This window comes from Glossina fuscipes, unplaced genomic scaffold (genome assembly GCF_014805625.2).
Source record: "Glossina fuscipes isolate IAEA_lab_2018 unplaced genomic scaffold, Yale_Gfus_2 2, whole genome shotgun sequence".
Classification (NCBI taxonomy): Eukaryota; Metazoa; Arthropoda; class Insecta; order Diptera; family Glossinidae; genus Glossina; species Glossina fuscipes.
In genome coordinates, this window is record NW_023998416.1 from 14,261,866 (window position 1) to 14,282,217 (window position 20,352).

The 20,352-nt window shown below is 32.4% G+C and overlaps 1 protein-coding gene across 1 annotated transcript in view; it reads right to left on the minus strand.

Annotated features, from left to right (window-relative positions):
• LOC119632813 (nephrin) overlaps positions 1–20,352 on the minus strand; it is a 135,802-nt gene that overhangs the window by 16,106 nt on the left and 99,344 nt on the right. Inside the window, exons 5-11 of the mRNA XM_038025927.1 lie at positions 18,138–18,231; positions 15,090–15,203; positions 14,258–14,461; positions 11,456–11,601; positions 8,026–8,170; positions 5,028–5,158; positions 1,681–1,840 (exon numbers count right to left, since the gene is read on the minus strand). Of these exons, the coding sequence (XP_037881855.1) occupies positions 1,681–1,840; positions 5,028–5,158; positions 8,026–8,170; positions 11,456–11,601; positions 14,258–14,461; positions 15,090–15,203; positions 18,138–18,231 (994 nt within the window). The remainder of the gene's footprint in view (positions 1–1,680; positions 1,841–5,027; positions 5,159–8,025; positions 8,171–11,455; positions 11,602–14,257; positions 14,462–15,089; positions 15,204–18,137; positions 18,232–20,352) is intronic.

Here is a 20,352-nt window from a genome sequence, read left to right on the forward strand (position 1 = left end):
CTCTCTCTCTCTCTCTCACTCTTTTCTTTTTTTTTATTCATATAACAATTCATATAACAATTTTGTTGCTTTTATTTTTTCTTCATTCGCCAGCTGGTTAACTGATGCCTATAGTCGTAACGCTATAGATATATTATCTATTGTTAATTGTATAACATTATCAACTCAGGAATAACTTCTTCCGTACAATCATCGCTCTGTCCTTTCAATTAATTTACATTGCTTATGTAGCGTTGACTTTTTAAAGCCGGGCTTCCTACGAACCAATTCATTCCGCCATACATCCTTAAGGGTATTGTTTAGATTTTTCTGACAAGTTTTGATAAAAACTTTTATCGTTTCAACACAAACAAATGATGAAAATAAGAAACTAGTTTGCTTGTTTCATTTTGACGTAACAAAACTTATTAACCTTATTAAAGCATATTTTCTTCTTCTATAAATAATCACCTGCTCTTTAATCCTTTATTTCTTTCTCCTTGTTCTACTATTTAAGAATATTAGATTATCTCGTTTCACCTTCAACTGTTCTACCCATGTCTGAATCCATGTTTTTCAATTTTGTTTTTTTTTTTTTCTTCTATTTTTCAACTTTAAAATATTCCCTAATATTCCCTAATATTTTGCGATCATTTCTATTACATGAGATAAGAGAGAGATTTGTGGTAGCATATAACTATCTTTTATTAAAATGAGAAATTTATAATGGAAAAGCACTTCGTTTTGGAGTCCAAATAGTGGATTAATTGATATTAAAATACTTGTTTAAAATCGACGACGTTGCTACATTTGTGCAGATAACAGAAATAAAGTTTACTAAAAAGAGATTTGTTACAAAATATTCGAAATAACACATAAGTTATAGGATTCAGTAACGGCAAGGTAATAGAAATTACAACAATTTTTTCTGTTCATATCAAGGCGAACACGAAAGAATGTGAAGAAAAATTTAACTTTACTTCAAATTGCAATCATTCGCAGTTCAAACGCATCAGTATTCTAAGCAATAAACTCACGAAAGTATAATTTTTGCTCTCTAATGTTATAAATATTTAATATATTTGCAGCTGTCCTTGATGTTTTTCAACAGCAATTCTGATTTTCTTCTTCTTTGTATACAGAAATTTTCATTATTAGTCAGAGAAGGAAACTCTTGATTAATGCTAAGATTTTCTATATATATTTACGATGAAATTTCTTATATTTAAACTTCATTTTTCTTGATGATACTACTGTTGCTTGGAATAGAATCGAAATAGAAAGAAAGTGTCTTAGACTTAAGTGGATTCTTTACATAAAATATTCGTGTTCTTGTTCTTATTCTTGTTGTTCTTGTTGTTAGTTACTTCCTTTTATAAAATTTCTTACAATTTCTATACAAAAATCTTACCGAAAGACGTAGAAGATTATAAAGAAGAAAATAAATGCTGCCACTTTTACAAAAAATGTTAGCTGGCAGTGCTTATAAAATTTCCACCTTCACATACATATATATATATATATATGTTTATAAACATGTACATATATATATATATATATATATCTGACTGGCATATAATATATACCTATTTATATGTATATGTATATTATATCTGACTGGCATATGTACACGTAGTAGTTTATATAATATATATATATATATATATATATATATATATGCGTATGTATGTAAATACTTACATTTAACACGTAACGGCAGTTGGTTGCTGACAGTTTCTCCTTCATCATTTATGGCGCTGCATGCATAATTTCCTGCATAGTGTTTCGTTATTTTTTGCAACACCAAACTCTGATTAGAACGTATTACGCGCGCTGATGTGTTATGCTCCAGGTGAATACCCTAACAAAGTTAAAAAATTTATTTACAAAATAAATGAAAGAAAAAATATGATAAAAAATATGAAAAAAAGCAAGAAGTAAATGTATACACTTTCAGGCATTCATTTATATGCATACTTAAAATATATTTATATATATATATATATATATATATATGTATTTGTATATAAATATATATATGTATGATACAAACTTTAATATATTATTTTGACTAAAATTTGCAAAGACTTAAGTTTTCAAGCATATTTATATATACATTAGTGTTTTTGCAGCTATTTTTGCTTTGTCTACTTTGTAAATTACTTTAAACTAAAACGTGAATCGCTTAGAATTGTAAGCAGACCCGATTGTGGCGCATACGAGACGCGAACTATCATTTGAATTACTCTTTAGTGCCGCTAAGATATTTTTTTATACTATTTTGCGCGATATTCTCAAAACTTCATTTCCCAAAACCGTAGCTAAGTTCCCGTTAATTAATCGAGATTCATCTCCGTTTCGCTTCCATTTTCATACACGATTGCATATTAGGACTTTGACTTGCGTTTAAACTTTTTCAGCGGCATATTCATACTCGGTTAAGCATATCACGGTGTGTCGGCGTTTTACTGCGACGCACGAAAGCAGCAAATACTGAACGAAACAACTGAAAATATATTTTCCCAGTCGATTTTGACGCAAGTATGAATGGACAAAAACAAATTTACTTTTTTCTCTTTGCTAAGAAGTTTGCTCGCGTTCTAACTAACTCTAATACTCTACAAATATTGTATGCAATTTAACGTTAAATATAAAGCCTTGCTTGCTAGCGAGCTTCAAGACCTATTTATTGGATGAATTGCTTAACAAACACATTTTTGAAAAAACTGTTTCTTCGCGGAATAGTCTGGTCACCCTGTTATATGCTCAAAATATTATTATATGTACGCAAACGTACATATACACATGTATATTTATAAATATACATATGTATATATGAGCATTTTTTTATGAAAATTACTAAATGATGTGCTTTCAAGTTTATCGAGGCGAATGAGTGTTAATAATTTGGATGGGTTTCATTAAAATGTATTAAAATAATTGGTTTCCACTATTCGAACCACTTTCTATATTTTATGAATGATAATGAATGAATGAACGCTAATGCTATACATTGGAAAGGAGCAGAATTGTGAGAAAATCATAAAATCTGTTGGTAGCGTATGATGCTAATAGACTTTTCAGGAAGGCAAGAGGCTTATTGATAGATATTTCATGAAACTTTTAAACCGCATGGAAAGGTTTCCGACTGAGTTCAATTTTTGTAATTTTAATTTTAAAAACAAAAAGAAACAAATATCATTTAATTTATATTCCTATAACTACATAAGTACATGAAATTTTTTCGATATATTACTTTCCGTCCAATTGACGAGGATTTAAACAAATAGAGTTCAGTTTTAGACTGAAAAGGAGATATTTTTTCATTAAAGAACACGTAGAAAAACTATAATGAAACACCGAATACCGTTAACAAACCCACACAACTTTACTAAATACAGTTATTCATATAACGGTCTATATAATGTAATATAGTGTTCTATAGGATGCGGTTGAAAAATTATTGCTTTTTGAACTATTTTCAATAGTGTTCGTCTTTGGGCCAAAACAAGTCCAAATTGTATCAAAATATTTAAAAACTCAAGCTTAAATATAGTAAAACAAAATAGGCAGACAGAGAGACAAGCTTATATCTATTCAGAACAACTTTCTGAATAACCTTCCGAATCGACTAGTATGACAAGAGATGGGTCAACATCAAATTCCTGTTGATTTTGCATACATCCGCACAAACTTAGTATACGCTGCTACCATATATGATGAGTGGATTTAAATTAACTCATTCAAAAACTCCTATGTATTTTTGCAGAATAAGCCGTTCTAAACGAGCTATACAAATTTCAAAAGAAAAACATATATACATAGGGCATATTCAAAAATATCAAGAAATCAAAAACTCATACCTTTTTGACAATTTAAAATTCTGCTAAGCCTACAAAAGTCTTTTTATATCATTCTAAGGCAATAAAAGGAAAACTCAAAGCATGCTACACAAAGGTTGCAATTGAGATCATTTCTTTGTGCTTTATGGTACCATTTTCAAGTCGTCGACAACCTGCTTTTCAATTTTTTTTTATATATCACCTATGTCTGTTTTTTTATTATCACTTTTCCTTTTTTTTTTTTTTTAAATTTTTCTGTTATTTAATTTTAATATAGGGATTGCAGCTATTGATATCGCACCTAGCATAGCCACATCGCAGAAAAAGCTATGTTTTATATAAAAAGTTTCTTCAGAGCAATTAAAAAAAAAAAAAAACACCAATGGCAACTGTATTAAAAAATACTTTCTAAACAGCATGACTGTAGAATAAATACAATGCGTCAAAATACGCAAATATAACGTCCGTTGCCAAGAGAAGAAAAATTGTTTACATTCGTTAAAAAAACGCCCTTACATACGCATTGGGTGGGCAAACGCTTATAAATTGACCTTAGCAACCTTGATAGGCTTTTTCTATCATTTTGGCAAATTCAAATTGATTAGGAAAAACCTTTCATAACGCATGAGCGCATTTTCCATCTACTTAGAATGGTAGCGGCGTCCTTTTTAAACAATGTTTTATATTTTCAGATCATTTAAAATTCTCTTTTCAATATACAGAAAGATATTTGGAAATCTTATGACTTAGTACAACGAATACAAACACAATGGTAGCTCACGGTAAATCACAAAACACCGTACTGCATTCATTCATTCATACAAGGGATTCCGAAGGTAACGCGAAAAATTAGTGCGTTCCGAACCATTTTCGCTAGTGTTCGCCCTTGGGGCAAAACATATCAAAGGGCTGAGGCGTGTAGGTTCAAAACGAGACAGAGAGACAGACAGACGGGCAGGCGGACAGGCAAGTTTAGACCTGCACTATGGGTCTTTCTCAAGTGCACCTGGATGTGGCAGACATCCGCACAATACACTCTTGTCCCGCAAGTGGTCGAGAGTATAAAAAACCGCAGAGACAAGAATGTAGAATCGTAAAACACACAAAACATTAGTAGATCTTATGCATACATTGGCTTTTAAATGCTTTATCAATCTCTTTATTTTTAGCAAAAGCGTAAAACATAAATAAAATGTATAAACTTACATTATGTAACCATAAGAGTTTCCGCCATTGAGGATTTGATTGTACATGACATTCAAAATACACATCATCGCCTTCTTTAATATCGTCCGGGGATAATGTCGAGCCTAAACGTAGGGTAACTAAAGGTGGATCTGTGTGAGAAATAAAAAACATATATAAATGAATACAAGCATTACATGCGTTAAGACATGACAATATACGTAAGCAATCAGTTATTATGAATCGGTAGAAGAAAAATCGGCTCATGAAAGGATAAGATGGAAAAGCTTACCGTCATTCGATAAGTTCATGGAATTCAGATATGTAGACCCACTAAATCAATTGCAATCTGCAAATTAATGATCGGAATGTTTTGACAAATTTCGTTTTGCATGAACCATATCGATTCGTCAATATTCATTGTACATCTGTACATCACCCTACAAACGTACTAATGTATCATGTTATATTACCTAGTTAAGGTAAAGAAGAGGATAAAGAAATACTTTTACAATTAAATGATATAATAATGAGTTGCAAGTCGGGCACTTAATCAGAGAAGCCGTCTAACAAACGTGCCTTTTTTATGTGAATAAATAATGAATCCAATTACGATGGTAATGAATAGAGGACAATCAAATTCGCAATGTAGCCACGAAGTCTTGGGTAATTTTATCCTTTTCTGTTCTGTTTGCTGCTTGCAATCTTTAAGTGAGACGAAAACTTTTAAAAAGAAAATGCAGATTAATTCCCCAAACAGCATTGCCGTAACGATTTCAACGTTTGTCTTAGTTTGTAATTCTCTTTTTAACGATTTTGCATTAACCAATCAATCAATTTTACCCAACGCATTTGCAATTTGTGCACGTGTATCTGCTGCTACTAAAAGAGTACAAAAATAAAAAATAAAAAAAATAAAAAACAATTTACTTTAGTTAGCAAATCCAACCTACGTTTTCGAATGTCATTGCCTCTTGATTTGTTAACATTGGAAACGAATCTGAACGTACCGTACTTGTGTAATGATCTTAATCAATGGCAGCAATAGTCACACCTTTTAATTTATTGCAAGAATTCTTTAAAACGAAATACATTGATTGTGCAACAGTTGGACTTTAAATGAAATGTTTCAATTAAATTCTTTTTTTTTTTTTTTTATCCTTTTTTTAATTAGTATTTTAAATGACATAAAAAAAAAAAAAAAAACATATTTATTGCCAAGAATTTCATGACAGGTTGCGTTGGTTATTGAATGAGAAAACAATTAGCGTAAATTTGTTTCTTTCAAGCATACCATGAACGCGTTTTTCTGAAACTATATTGACTTTGGTCGGTTTGTGTTTATGTTCAATTTTCCAAAATCTAATTAAATTAAATCCTGTAAAAAAAGTAAACGTAAACGAATACAATTTTACGTCTATTGTTGACTAACTTGCTTTTGAATATATTTTCTATACCAGAAGAGAATTTTATTGTTATTAAATAATTTCCGTTATCTGTTAGTGGAACTTTACGTGTGGCATATATTTTGCAGGAGATAATTTTTAATTTTTCACCTCAATCTAACCCAAATGTCAACTCGACATTTTCTACGATCCATGATCCACCCAATCGAATGGTAAAGCATAATAGGGCGGTTTATATCATTTTTGTCTGTCGGAGTGTTCGCGGAGTGTAGGGCATGCCGCTTATTGATTAGGCAGACAGTCACTAGGTTGCAGCCTATCCCTTTCTTCTTCTCTTTGTACCATTTTTTGTATAGGGCACATCATCTGAATGCTGGATCACATTGAATCATACCGAGATGTGTCAGTCTGTCACAGCAATTATTTACAAAATCATCTATCGAGGTTTTTAAAAAACCTTTTATTTTTACATTTCGGAACATTTCTCGTCGTTTGATTCAATTTTTTGCTTTACGGTAGAAAGGAAAGTTTTTAAGAATCGATCTTTCTCTAGTTAGAGTGATTGACATTCGTCAAGTATTGAAAAGGAAGATTACGCTTACTTATCAGACAGACGGACAACTCTTGCTGTTGTTGTGTTTTTTTTTTTTAAACACACTGTAATTTGCCTGCAATGAATGAGAGCATTAATGTTGTAATCCGCTTTTAATACTAAATACTAATTATATATTTTTATCAAGGAAAAAACACACATTCACTCATTGCATTAAATGCAAAATTCAGAGTAATAAACATAATGTGTTCTTTTAACAGCACACATTTACGCTCACCCTCTCTTATCACTGACCGTTTTTATAATCTTGCGTTTGTTCTTTCTTTTTGCTTTTTTCCTTTTAATTAAAGGTTACTCATCGCATACGCAGTGACCTAATTAACTGTGTGAATGCACACATACACACATGTGTGTGCAGTGCTTAATCAGGACATGCGATAAATTTAAAATTATGTATATATGGGCGCGTATGTGTGACCAATATGCGTGTATCGACATTTCAGATTAAAAATCGATACAGAATTAATGGTTGAGCTGCATTAATAACATATAATATTATTTTATGTGGTCCTGATTATAACTCCGTTAAATATCGCATAAAATAAATTATGAGGTATTTTTTTAATTTTGACGGTACTTATGCTGCTTCATAGTGTGGTTATTTAAATCAGAGATGACTAACTTTTATAAATAAATTTAATCAAAAACACTGTAAATAATTGCAGTAAATGACATTCTCATTATTATTACCCAACGGTTGAATCTTGATGTAAATTTAGGTCTAAATAACTAAAGGAGGAACAAAGCAAGGAACGTTCTTGGAAGCATAGAAAGGGAGGCAGCCACTCCCTACTGGAAAAAATTTACATATTGCTGTACCAGGTCTAAGATACTTGCAGCAATTTCTTAACATTAAAATTTCCTTCAAAGTAAAAGCTACACACAACTACATATAAGAACATGAAGAACATAGTCTTGAAATAACTTCTTCTGCTTCCAAATATGGATGGGATGTTATTGCTTGTGGGAATATATATTGCACTTGTGTAGCGTTACTTACATACTACGTTTAATTTCCACATGGTCTCTAAATATAAGCCGTTAACATTCGGATTTTCAGCTCGACAAGTTATCGATTTGCCATCATCATCTGTCGTTGGTACAAAACTTAACTCGGATCGCGTGGTATTATTCGATATTTCATCCTGGAAAATATTCAAAAAAAAAAAAAAACATTTATACATATATTTATGTATTTCACTATGCAATACAATTGTACAGTAAAGTTTTTTCTTTCACTGTATGCAGACTGAAATGTATTACATTTTTATATAAGATATATGTTTTCAAAGTTACGTACATGAATATATGTTTGTGAGTAAATATAAAATCATATATAAACAGTAACATCTTGTAGAATCACCACGTTTCATATGCACGTTTCATAAAAAAAAATACGCCGAGGATCTCAACTAAATATTGGTAGAAAACAGTATAGAATGCAAAAAGAGGCGGCTATTTAGATACTACATGAATTAAAAGTGAAAAGATTGTTTGGACCAAATCGCTGTTGAAATGCAACGATGAGGTTGATGCTGTACGGCAAAAGGTATGTTGTCTCCTGACCAATGATGAATGAAGCTACATAAGCTGATTCAACCTAAGCAGGGGACTGTATCCTCTCTCATGTGTCATCAACTAATGCAATGCTTGCAGTTGATACGAACCGTTCAGAAATTATCTGACGAAAATGTAAAGCCTTTCATCGCAGCAATACAAAAAAAAATTTGTACTGAGAAGGAAAAAATTGAGAAACCTTAAGCGAGAAGTTTTGATGGGTCCAATGTACAACTCAGTCGTTACCCAGTTTGACTATTTCTTGCTTCGTTATCTACAAATCTTTCTTAATGATTTCATAGAATGTCTGCGAAAATCCGTTGATTCAATTTTACGTCCAGAAATTCTAGAAGTTCTACGATAATCGCATAATGACTTCACCAGGAAAACAGCAGAATGTTTATCAATGAAAATTACCTTTAATAAAAGTGCTTATCGCTGGACACTGGTCTGTGTTTTTTATTTTAATTCTATCGAAAAAAGTAACCATTCGCCTCAAAGGCTTGAGTTCGAAATGCTTCATAAGTTTATATCACTTTGGAAAATCTATGGCTTAGGATCATGAGTCGTAAATTTATCACTGGTAGCGATGTTTTAAATGTTTTTTTTTAAGCAATACGACTGAATCTTTACAATTTTAAATTCAGGTCTGAGAGAATTTTTTTATGTGAAAGCCACGCTAGCCCAGTCCAAATTTATATTTAATAATCATTTACTTACCATTGACAAGTATCTGAAAATGGAATATATTCGTCAAAACACATATCCTTAATATTTGCAACACAAGTTAAATGTTTAGTGGTTCATGTAATCGTCGATCAATCATATAAAGCGATATGTGTAATGTACGCATTGTTGCTTAATTAATGGAAGTTGTAAGAAAATTTCGTTTAAAAATGCTCATGAGTAACTTCAGTATTCACAATATTTTTCGTCATAATCTATAGCTCCTTTAGCAAACGTACAAACAAAGCTAAGTCGTTCTTGATTTGAATTAAAGATCGTTCGAGAAAGGCATGAACACTAATAAAGTTGTAACTGCATTCCGGTTCTATGTCGATGGATGCAAAGACGTATTCCCTGCAGCAATTCTAGTCTTCTACTCTACGGCAAATAAATCATTGTTGCAAATAAGACATTGTACGGCAGTATATTATTAGGCAGTGTTGCCCCCAGCACGAACTGGACGACATGATAATTCCTTCCTTATTAATTCACATCCATTGTTTTAGTCATATGTGTTGGGAAACTTCCCATAATATTAGTAAATTTTTAATGTGCATGTGTGCTTTTATCTCCTCTTTGTTTATGTACTTAAGGCTTCTCGTTATCTCAGAGAGAATTTTATTCGAAGGAATCCATTTACTTAATTTTTTTGTTCTCCTAAAAAGCTAAACAAGTTTTTGCAAATAAGCTCAAGTTATCGATATTCTTGTAGAACCTTAATCTCCAAGAAAGGAAAGAAAAATCTGCTTGTAAATACGTAGAAAAGACATAGTTATGTAATAAGAGAAGCCATACAATAGAGTACACATTAAATGCATTCGTTGAGCTAGCTACTAAGCAAACCCATGTAAAGCGTTATCTTCATCAATCTAAAACCAATCGCCGAAAGCTAACTAATTGCTTTTTTAAGAGAAACCTCATGTAAATCTAAAACAGATATATATTTAGTGAATATATGGAAAATTAAATTGTTTGTGTTTTACTCCTACTAGCGGCATCAAAAGAATTTTTAACTTAGACGCTACAAATACGAATACAAGATAATCTATTTATCGAAAATATAATAGGTTCATCGGTGGCAAGTTCTGCTAACATATTGCAGCTTTAGCTAAGTAGTAAGCAATAATCTATTCTTGCAATTAAGAAAAGTCAGTACAACCAGTTTATAGGGGTATTTCCTATGAGTGCAATAAATGCAAGCACTATAACTAACCAGTTGAAACTAACCAGGACAAAAGATAAGTCATCAGTCAGAACGAATTGGTATAATAAAAACATTTAAATCACATTATTCCCGTTTACTTTGAAGGTAACGTTGCAATATGACAACAAGACCAGCAATAGTAGCGACAAAGAAATACTAGCCACAACAAAGAAGAAAGGATATAAAATGAAAAAATAAATGTATACATCAATGCCTTTCGTTCGTTCGTTCGTTCGTATTCACTGCCAAAGACAATGGTATAGAAAAATTAAAGTTGAATAGACCGACAGAAGCAGTGACAGAGAGGCACACAAACAGGAAGGGAACAAATAAGGAACAGCAGTAAATAATTGTCATTATGCTCATTGCTGCGATTGCTGTTGTGTGTTATATTCAAAACAAAGAACAATAGTTCACCAACCAACCAACCAACCAACAGAAATTATACACACATTCGTACATAGAAACGAATATGCCGTTATATCAAACATTCCATCGAGATGCCTGTTTGCTGGCGAAGAGAGACTAACGTAGACTTGTTTTGCAAATTGCATGCGACCATCCATAAATATTCAACTTTGGTATGTATGAACAGTGCAAACATAAATACCATCAGTGGGCGCTTATATAAAACTCATTTTACTTCGGACACATGCATATACAAATATCACCTGCAATGCAATGCAAGAGTAACAAGCGTAGGAAGTTGTCGTAGGTTTATAAACCTTAATAGTTGTTAAATGTACAAACACAAAATACACATACATATATATATATATATATATATAGAATGGGTAAGAATTCATTTTTATTCTTATGCAGCGTAACATCTTAACTCATACACATATGAATTGTGTGTTTTATGTTTGCTGTCTATGGCTGGCTGAGTGACTGGTCTATTGTGGATAGATTTCTATAAGCTTGTTATAATGTCCTTACTTACTTTAGTGCGTCGCAATTGACGTTTGCCTTTATACCAGGTAATAATGGCATTGGGTCGAGAACCCGTTGATTCACATGTAACTTCATAACGTCTATCGGCAACCATCGAGCTGGGTGGTTCAATTATTTTCACTTCAAGCGGTTTTACTATAAAGCAAAATAAATAAAAACAGATAGCATACGTTTATCGTTCTGTTCACTTTTGTTAATGTTTGTTTATTGTATATATCAATATAAGCCCTTGGCTATGGCTTTGGGCTCCGGCTCGCTTTAACCTAAGGTTTTACTAAGCCTTATACTAATATACTTTTGTTTATATTTAATCTTATTTCTACTCCCACTTCAACGGTTTTTCTTTCTTTCCTCAGCCAGAAACCTAGTATAAATTTTCTTAGGTGTTGAAAGTGGGAGTTTTGCACCTATTTGTGTAAAGCTGTTACAGCTTTTACCAGCATTTTTAGAATTATTTGAAATGTTCTCGTTAAATACTTTGTTGAGTTTAGCAGACAAATTACTTTTGGCATTTGGGTGGAAATGCAAAGAAAAAGCAACATTTAACACAAACAGCCTTAGCAGAGGAAAAAAAAAAAAGAAAAAGTACACACACACACACAACTTTTATTCAAGTTGCACAAAAAAGCAAAGTGCTTTAAACGGAAAGCATAATTGCAGTCGGTTTTATAAATTCTACCTCTATGCTTGTATAATTGTAAAATTGTAAATAATTAACTACAAATTACTGAAGTTTCGCCTCAAGGAAGCAAAACTAAACGTCAAACATTTTCAAACATACTTTGAGATGATATTTAAATTCTAGCAATAATAACACTTTGCTTAGAGTGCTCTGCGAAGAGAGCGGAAAACCCGTATACGTACTATGTACGCCCAGTATAGTAGTATAAAAAAAAGAAATTGCACATTTTTCTCGGCTTTTTGCAATAATTTGCGCCTGAGTTTTGCAACAAATATCGTTTGTTCATGACTATCCGAAAGAGAGTAACAACAAACAATCGTGTGTTTCAATTATTTCGCACCTAACAAGGACTCAATCTGTAGTAATATCTATCGCTTCAAGTATTTTCCTGTATTAATGTTAGACCAAGGCAATAAGATGTACTCTCATCACACATACAACTCAATAAGTTTCCAAGATATATGACATATGATTAGATACAAGTTACATTTATTGGCGAATCCATGCAATTTTCGGTTAGTATCAAGCTTCGCATGAAGTCTATCAAAATTATATAAAATACTTATGGATTTGTGCACCGTCATCCTACATGTATATGTCATCATGCAAACTTATTGAGTGTTGTGTTATGTTTAGAGTGGTTTCTTGCTTGTGGAGGTAATTATTGACTAACTAAAGCAACTTCATAGCTTTGAGTATGAACAACTGAGGGATAAGCACGAAATATGGATCTCATATGTTCAGGGCTTGTCACAGGACAAGCAGGGTTTGATTTTCTTCGTTCCTTTAACTTGAGCTTAAGTCATGATTTTCGTCCTCACGACACTTTCTGCAGGTCTTTCTTTTAGCCTAGAGATCAACAGGTATAACATTAACCCGCAACTTTTATTATTATTATTGGAGACAATCAATCGCTTCGGAGCGTTAGGGGAAAAGCTCGAAACTCTCACAACGAATTTTTTTTCAAGTATTGAACTTTTTCCCACATATTCTAAACTCTTCTCAATATCTATAAAGCAACTCAAAAAAAAAAAAAAATGAAGATTTGCCACACACAAGCACAGAACATTCCCCCGTCTACTCTTACTTATTAAATTACCAACTCCGTGCGTTAATTTCGATATTCGTTCGATATTCCTTACCGCGTACTGATTGTATGCCCTGAACTTCTGGCATTATAAAGGCATGAGCTGAGATGTTACCCGTGCGTAGCTGCTAAGATTTTGGTTTGACTTTATGTCTGTCCGATGAAACTATAAAGCCACAAAAACTAGTAGCATATTTTCTATAGCATTACTGTGCCTTCATCAATCACATTAATATAAATCATTTTTTTCCTTTCCAGCATTTTAGCTGCTCTTTTAGTTTCCTAACTTGCAAGGCGGAAGTTGTAATAAAATCCATATTATAGCTTGTTCTTACTATTGCATCTTAGTTATTCATGCATTTACAAAAAAAAGCAATAGACTTTGCTTTTGTTTTTGAGAAAGTCGATTTCAATCCCCATAAATCTCTTTTTAATTAATTCCTAGAGGCATTTTTCAAACTCTTTCAAAATGCAAAAAAAAAAAAAAAAAAAGTAGAAAAGAAGAAAGCAAGCAAAATTTTTCTAGAAAGCCAGTCAGTCTCACGTTTACATTTTTCTTATTTATTGAAAAATAATGACTCGAGTTAATACGTTTAAAACTTCATTGTAAAAAAAAAAAAAATATACATATATATATCTGAGAACTTGAACACTAACTTATACACATCCAGTGAAGAAGAAACCATAAACCGTTTTCTGCATTGGTGGTATTTTACTTTATGACTGTTTTAGCCAACGAGATGAGAAAAAGAAAGATTTTCACATTTTTTCCCCATCTTGTTAAGGCAGTAGCACTAAAATAACGATTAAATCCAATTTTTCAGCAATCTTTCTTATTCTGTTTTCTTTTTCTTTTTTTTTTTTTTTTTCTTTTTTTTTTCTAGCAGCAATAGTAGATAAAATGTGAAAATTTTGTTTCTAGCACAAAATTTTTCTTTCATTTGGTGTTTGTTGGTTTTTGTTTTTTTTTTTGTTTTTTTGCGCATACGAAAGCTAAGAAAGGAGATGACTTTAATACTTACAATGCATATCCAATATGAAACTTTTCTCTTTGGGTTTATCTAATTGCGTATTCAGTGCCTGGCATGTGAATACCGAATTTAAATCAGTACGTTGAACCGATGGCCATAGCAAACGATTCTCAATAACATCACCGGAATTGTGTTCGTATTGATTGTCGACTAAAAGTCCATTTACAAGCCATCGCACTTGTGGTTGAGGGCGTCCTACGATGATATGGTATGCGTGCGGGTGTGTATATTTTTCCAAGGTTTGACATTGCGGACAAATCATAGCAAACCACCAGACAGAAGTCCAATATGCAGCCAGATGTTGTTATTGTGTATACATTTTGTAAAGAAGAATATAACAAAAGAGACGCAGAAAAAAATTGAATTCGTTCAAATTTGAAAGTAAACGGAGAAGAGATTTAAAGAAAAAAAAAAAAAAAAAAAAAAAATAAAACACACACAAAAAAAAACTTTATAAAACTCTGGTGGTGATTTTCTATTTTCTATATATATTTTACCATAGCGACCAATTTAACTACTAACACTAGTGTTAGTGTTTGTGTGCATGTATATATTATGTACGTATGTATGTGCGTATGTGAAATTTTAACAAGTGAGTGAATGCTGTTAATGCTTTTGGGAAATTAAACGGGAAATTGAATTCTTAAATTACAAACACACACACGTCCACGTAGTTATGAACAATCAATTTAAGCTCATGTGTATGCATTTGCAAAACTTGCATCCAATGCTTAGTTTGTTTTTATTTTTTCTTTCTTTTGTTTTTGCTTTAATCGTCCTTCTTTTCTTTATTGTTTTACATAAGCAATCAGCTGTTACTTACCTCCTACCACACGACACGTTATAACAATATCATCGCCTTCCTGTTTTGGCCCAAGTTTTGTACCATTTAATTGACGACCCCACCTATCCAATATAATGGGCTGCTCTGGAAGAACTAAAATAATAACAACACAACGAGATGAACGAAAGATTAGTGTAAAAAATATTTACAATTTAAACGGTCACGTTAAAGGAAGCGTTTTACTTTTAAAAATCAAGGCAAGGTTTCATAATAAAAAATTAATAATAATTTGGAGGAGAGTTGCTTACACCGGGCAAGGAGAAACTGGGATCCTTGACCTTGCCGAACGTTTATAATTCAATACAAAGAGCATTATATCTACAGAAAGGCTGAGAGAGAGAGCGAGAGAGAGAGAGAGAGAGAGAGAGAGAGAGAGAGAGAGTGATCTTTAACGAAAAGGCGGATATATGAGGAGATTTATGAATTCCTCAGTCAAGAGATTAAGAAATTTGCAGGCCGACAAATATAGGTAGAGATTACTATGAAGCTCAAGCCTATGATTCTTAATCGCAGAACGGAGATTCTCTACGCATTTGATAGCAAGCCAAGCACTTTCAAATTTCGCTGTGAACCTCTCTTATATACATCGCATTTCTCTTCCATGCGTCCCTTTCGACAAAGTTCGAAGATTTCATATACTTTGACAAGCACGTCGCTAAATAAATCCAATAAAACAATTTGTAAAGAATTAATATTAATCCTTATACCGCAGTTTAATATCCTTGAAGTGTATCTTTGTAACCCTCACGAATGCGGTACCGCAAAAGAAATTTACTTGAAAAACTTGTTCTTTCAAAGGTCACCAAACAGAGGGAGAAAAAATGTTATAAAGTTGAGACAAAACCCACAACACAACAATAAGAAAATAAAATAAGAAAAAGTTAAATCTTTTTCCATTTACTTTAAACTAAAATAAATAAACTTTAAAAAAATCCATTCCATAAACATTTAGGTAGGGTCAAAGAGAATTTAAATGAATAAAATATTACATGTCAGTCAATATGTCCCGGGACGAAGTAAGAAGAATTTGGGCTCACTAATTAGCGCCAGTTCCTTCACAAATGATCGAATTAAAATTATAGTTCAGTGTTCGAGTTTATAAATACGCTTCAGTTTTGGAAATCACTTCATAATTCCCTTGAAATCGGTTTTCCTTAAGCAATCTCTTCTGATTTGCAGATAGATCGTACTCGCTATGATGGATAGGGTAGGCATCTTGCTCATGCCGTAAATTTTGAATGCATTGTGCGCTCAGCTCAATAGTGGATACAGTGCCTATTAATATCTTCCGAATACGAATGCCATCGAAAATTTGAGGGTTTTTGTGATGCCGTCAGATGTAACCATGATCCAGCGCATTCAACACGACCTTACGTCCTCGTCTAAAATCAACAAACCATCAACAAATTGTTGTTTTCAATGGAGGAGGATTCTCCTAAGACTTTCCAAATCAATGCTAAGTTTGAAAAAAAAAAAAAAAATGTTTCAGCAAAATTTGAAATACGGATTTTCCCGTTGTTTAAAATCAGTGCCACTAGAAGCACTTGAACTCGTAAACAAATGATCAAAATTGCATAAGATTTTGTTTTTGTTTCCTCTAAAAGTCGGTAATTTCTAGAAATTATAAAAATTTATTATTAAAGCAGACATAAGACAATGTTAATTCCGCAACTTATTGACCAATGCGTTACACTAAATAATGGGGGAAAAGAATAATAAAAATGGACAGAAAAACACGAGGCATATGTAAGAAGCTTTAAAAGTGCACATCACACCCCAAACCATTTTATTTATTCTCAATCGTAGTCCTCGACACTGGTTGGTTACCACAGTAGAGTAAAGCCAAAGTATACAAATTGATTGGAATTTATGGTATCTGCCTGCTTGACTGCTTGCGATGCATAGAAAGTACGTTGTGTCTTAAGTAACATAAATGCGTGCCGCAATTATGTTAACAATGTTGACGACGCAACACACAAACGTTAAAGTATTCGACGATGTGAGTTACAGCAACATTCACACAAATTCGATTTACTTGTTAATGCTCAAATAGCAATCAGCCTATTAGCTTGAAATTATTTGATTTTTAGTCACGTAATAGTTGTAAGATTGTATTGCGCGGTGAACAGCATTGTAGAATACATTGATTATAAAATCAATTGCCTGAAGCAAATGTTTAATATTTAAATACCGTATTACACCAACACATAGCTAAGCAAAACAAGCTAAAGGCCGAAAGGCAAAGCGAACACACAAAAAAATAGAGAAAATATGAACGATTTAAGGGAAATTCTGAATATATCAAAAATCTTCTAGAAAAAGATAGATGCAATGCTTCGATTATATAATCCAACAAAAATGTATTGAAAATATTTAACTTTTAATTATTCGTAAACTTCGTCAAACTGTAAGAGGGGAAAAGAGCAATAAGGTCATTTCTGGTCATTAGAACGCCAGAGAACAACGTCTTTATCATTTCTTTTTTTTTGCTATTGGTATGGACAGCTCTTAACGTGCATGTTTCCAAAGAGCTACGTTCGAAGAAATTCTCGTTCACGAGTATGTTTGCAAGTACGCAACAAAACAAAAATATTTTTCAATGTTTTCTTGACTTAAGCTGACATCTAATCTCGCTTTAACATATTCTTTTGTATAAATCGTGGTAGACAGCAGATGGATCATTTATTATTTTTCTCTTGAAGAAAAGCAAAAAACAGAATTCCTTCCAGCAGAAGTAAGAAAACATTGTAGTATGCATTGTAGTAGCATTCACATACTCGTACATTAAAGCAAACTGTTTTTGTTTTCGATTTTAAGGATATAGTAGAAGAAATGGTATGCATTGTCTATGTAAGATCCCACTTTAAAGTAGAAAATCCGCTCAACAGTAAGTTCTTGTACATTTTCTTGTTAATCCTTAATAATGACAACAACAAGAACATGAAGTACAGTTTGAAAAAATATGATTGTTATATTTCTTCATTATTTGATATTCTTGTATTTTGTTTGTCCTAAATCCATACTTACTTATGACAGATAAATTGAAACGGAAGCTTTGTGTTTGACTTGTACGAAAATCAATGCGGCAACGATAAATCCCCTGATCATGACGTTTGATATCCTGTAAAAAGAAAAAATAAAGAAGAAATTTTCGTAAATCTATCGAAATTAATCAATTGAAATCTTACTTCTCCCTTACACACATATATATATATTCCTTATAGATATTTACGTACATAATATAAATTTCGGCTTTATGTTTACGACAAGCAAAAAAGCCTTCAATTGACCCTATGAAATATGTTAATTTTCGAAGGTTGTTTAGCATGTTCGCTTTCATTTTAGGTTTTCGAATAAATATCGGCATAATTGAAAAATTAATGACTTCACCTTATTGCCTTGTTGTCTATTATTATGCAATATGATGTATTATCGCGCAAACTCAGAGCTTTTTATATAGGACGAGTTTTTTAAAAGAGTCATCAATATATCAGATGCTTTTGCATGCTTTTTGATAATTTTTTCACTTGAAAAAGGCGTGTAATGAGAAAAATTGGTACAATATGTTATATATATATATTAGGTCATATTAAAAAGTCCCCGCAATATCAAGCTTCTTTTCGTAGCCTGCTCTTTTCAAATGATTCGAAACTGTTGTGTTGTGTGGTTGATATTTGATGCCTCTACTTTCCTGACAGCTTGCGTATCTATCTTGCTACGACTACGAAGTGCATATTTGACTTTGGAATTTCCGGAACATAATTTACTCACTACATTCTCACAATTCTTCATCATCATATAGCGTATTATTCAGAAAACTATCTTCGTAAGCTAAAATACTACGTTAGTGTGAGACAACCAAATGAATATTGCTCGACACTATCGCGCAGAAAAGATCGCGGAGAATTTTCATTACGTCCTAATATATTATATTGATCTCATATATATATATATTTATAATTATATATATAATTATATAAACATAATATATTAACTTAAATATATTCCATCATTTTCCACAACTTATCTTCTTATCTCCTTTCTATATTTCGGGCGACATGTCGATTAATATTAATGGTAAAGCCGCTTACGGATAAACAGGTAAGTATTTAGAAATGAAGTAAGTTGAAGAACAAGATTAAAGTGGAAATAACAACCGCTAAAGGAGAACGCGGAGAAGAAAACAACGCAGGTGAGGAAGAGAAACAGTACAAGACGAACTACCTTATAATGATTAACATCTCTTTCTTGAACCATAACACGGTAGGGATGGTCTGTAAATGAAGCAAGATAGAGTTCCAAATGTGAATGACATATATCAAGAATTGAACATTAGACGTAAGTGGACCGTATTACATTACACAACATAATGTAACGGTTTCTGTTTCATTGCTTAAATTGAAGTCTACCTCTATACACGTGTTTTCTTCTAAGGAGGCACAATGTCCTGCAACTGCATCAAACTACAAATTGCCGAAATTAAATGCTAACGCATTCATTTCTTATTAGGCAGTACACATAGTGGACAATAATCTTTATGATTTTATTACGAATTTGTTTTAATGTACAGTGGCAGTACAGGTACTATTTGTATTCATAAAGGGAGTAAGACTGTTTAACAGCGTGAGCTACAAGGATCTAACCATTGTACATATCTTGTCTACTATGCTGTTGATATGATTATTAGAATCTTCCTTTTTTCTTTTATAAACGCTTAGGGAATAGGTGCGAAGAAATAGAAAGGTAGTGGCTGTGTGCCCAAACCGTAAGTGCAATGCCATTACCGAATGGCTACTCATTAGAGCTACGTCCAAAGTGAACTCGACCGCCCTGAGATTTGATTCACTTGCAACGACTTGGCAATCGCAATTCTTATCTATTCATCTACTCTTGCGGATAGGTTAAAACCCTTATAAATATTTTACTGTTAACCTGATTGGTGCAAGTTAAAAATCGATTGAAAGTTATCCACAGAGTTTTCATCATTTCTTATATTTTGACATCAGACTCCATTACTTCACATCCGATCGTTTATAGGTAGCATTAAATACAGTTTTCGGTGGGCTTAACGAAAGACCATTAATATCTAACACACTAAGCGACGCTTTCGAGATCATCGTTTAGTTTTATCGAACAGGTATGAATATCGTGCAACAGACAAGTGATATGTACTTATAGATAACATGGAAAGTCGGTCGTGTATAGTAACAGTAATAGTGGATCAAAAGTGCATCCTTTTGTT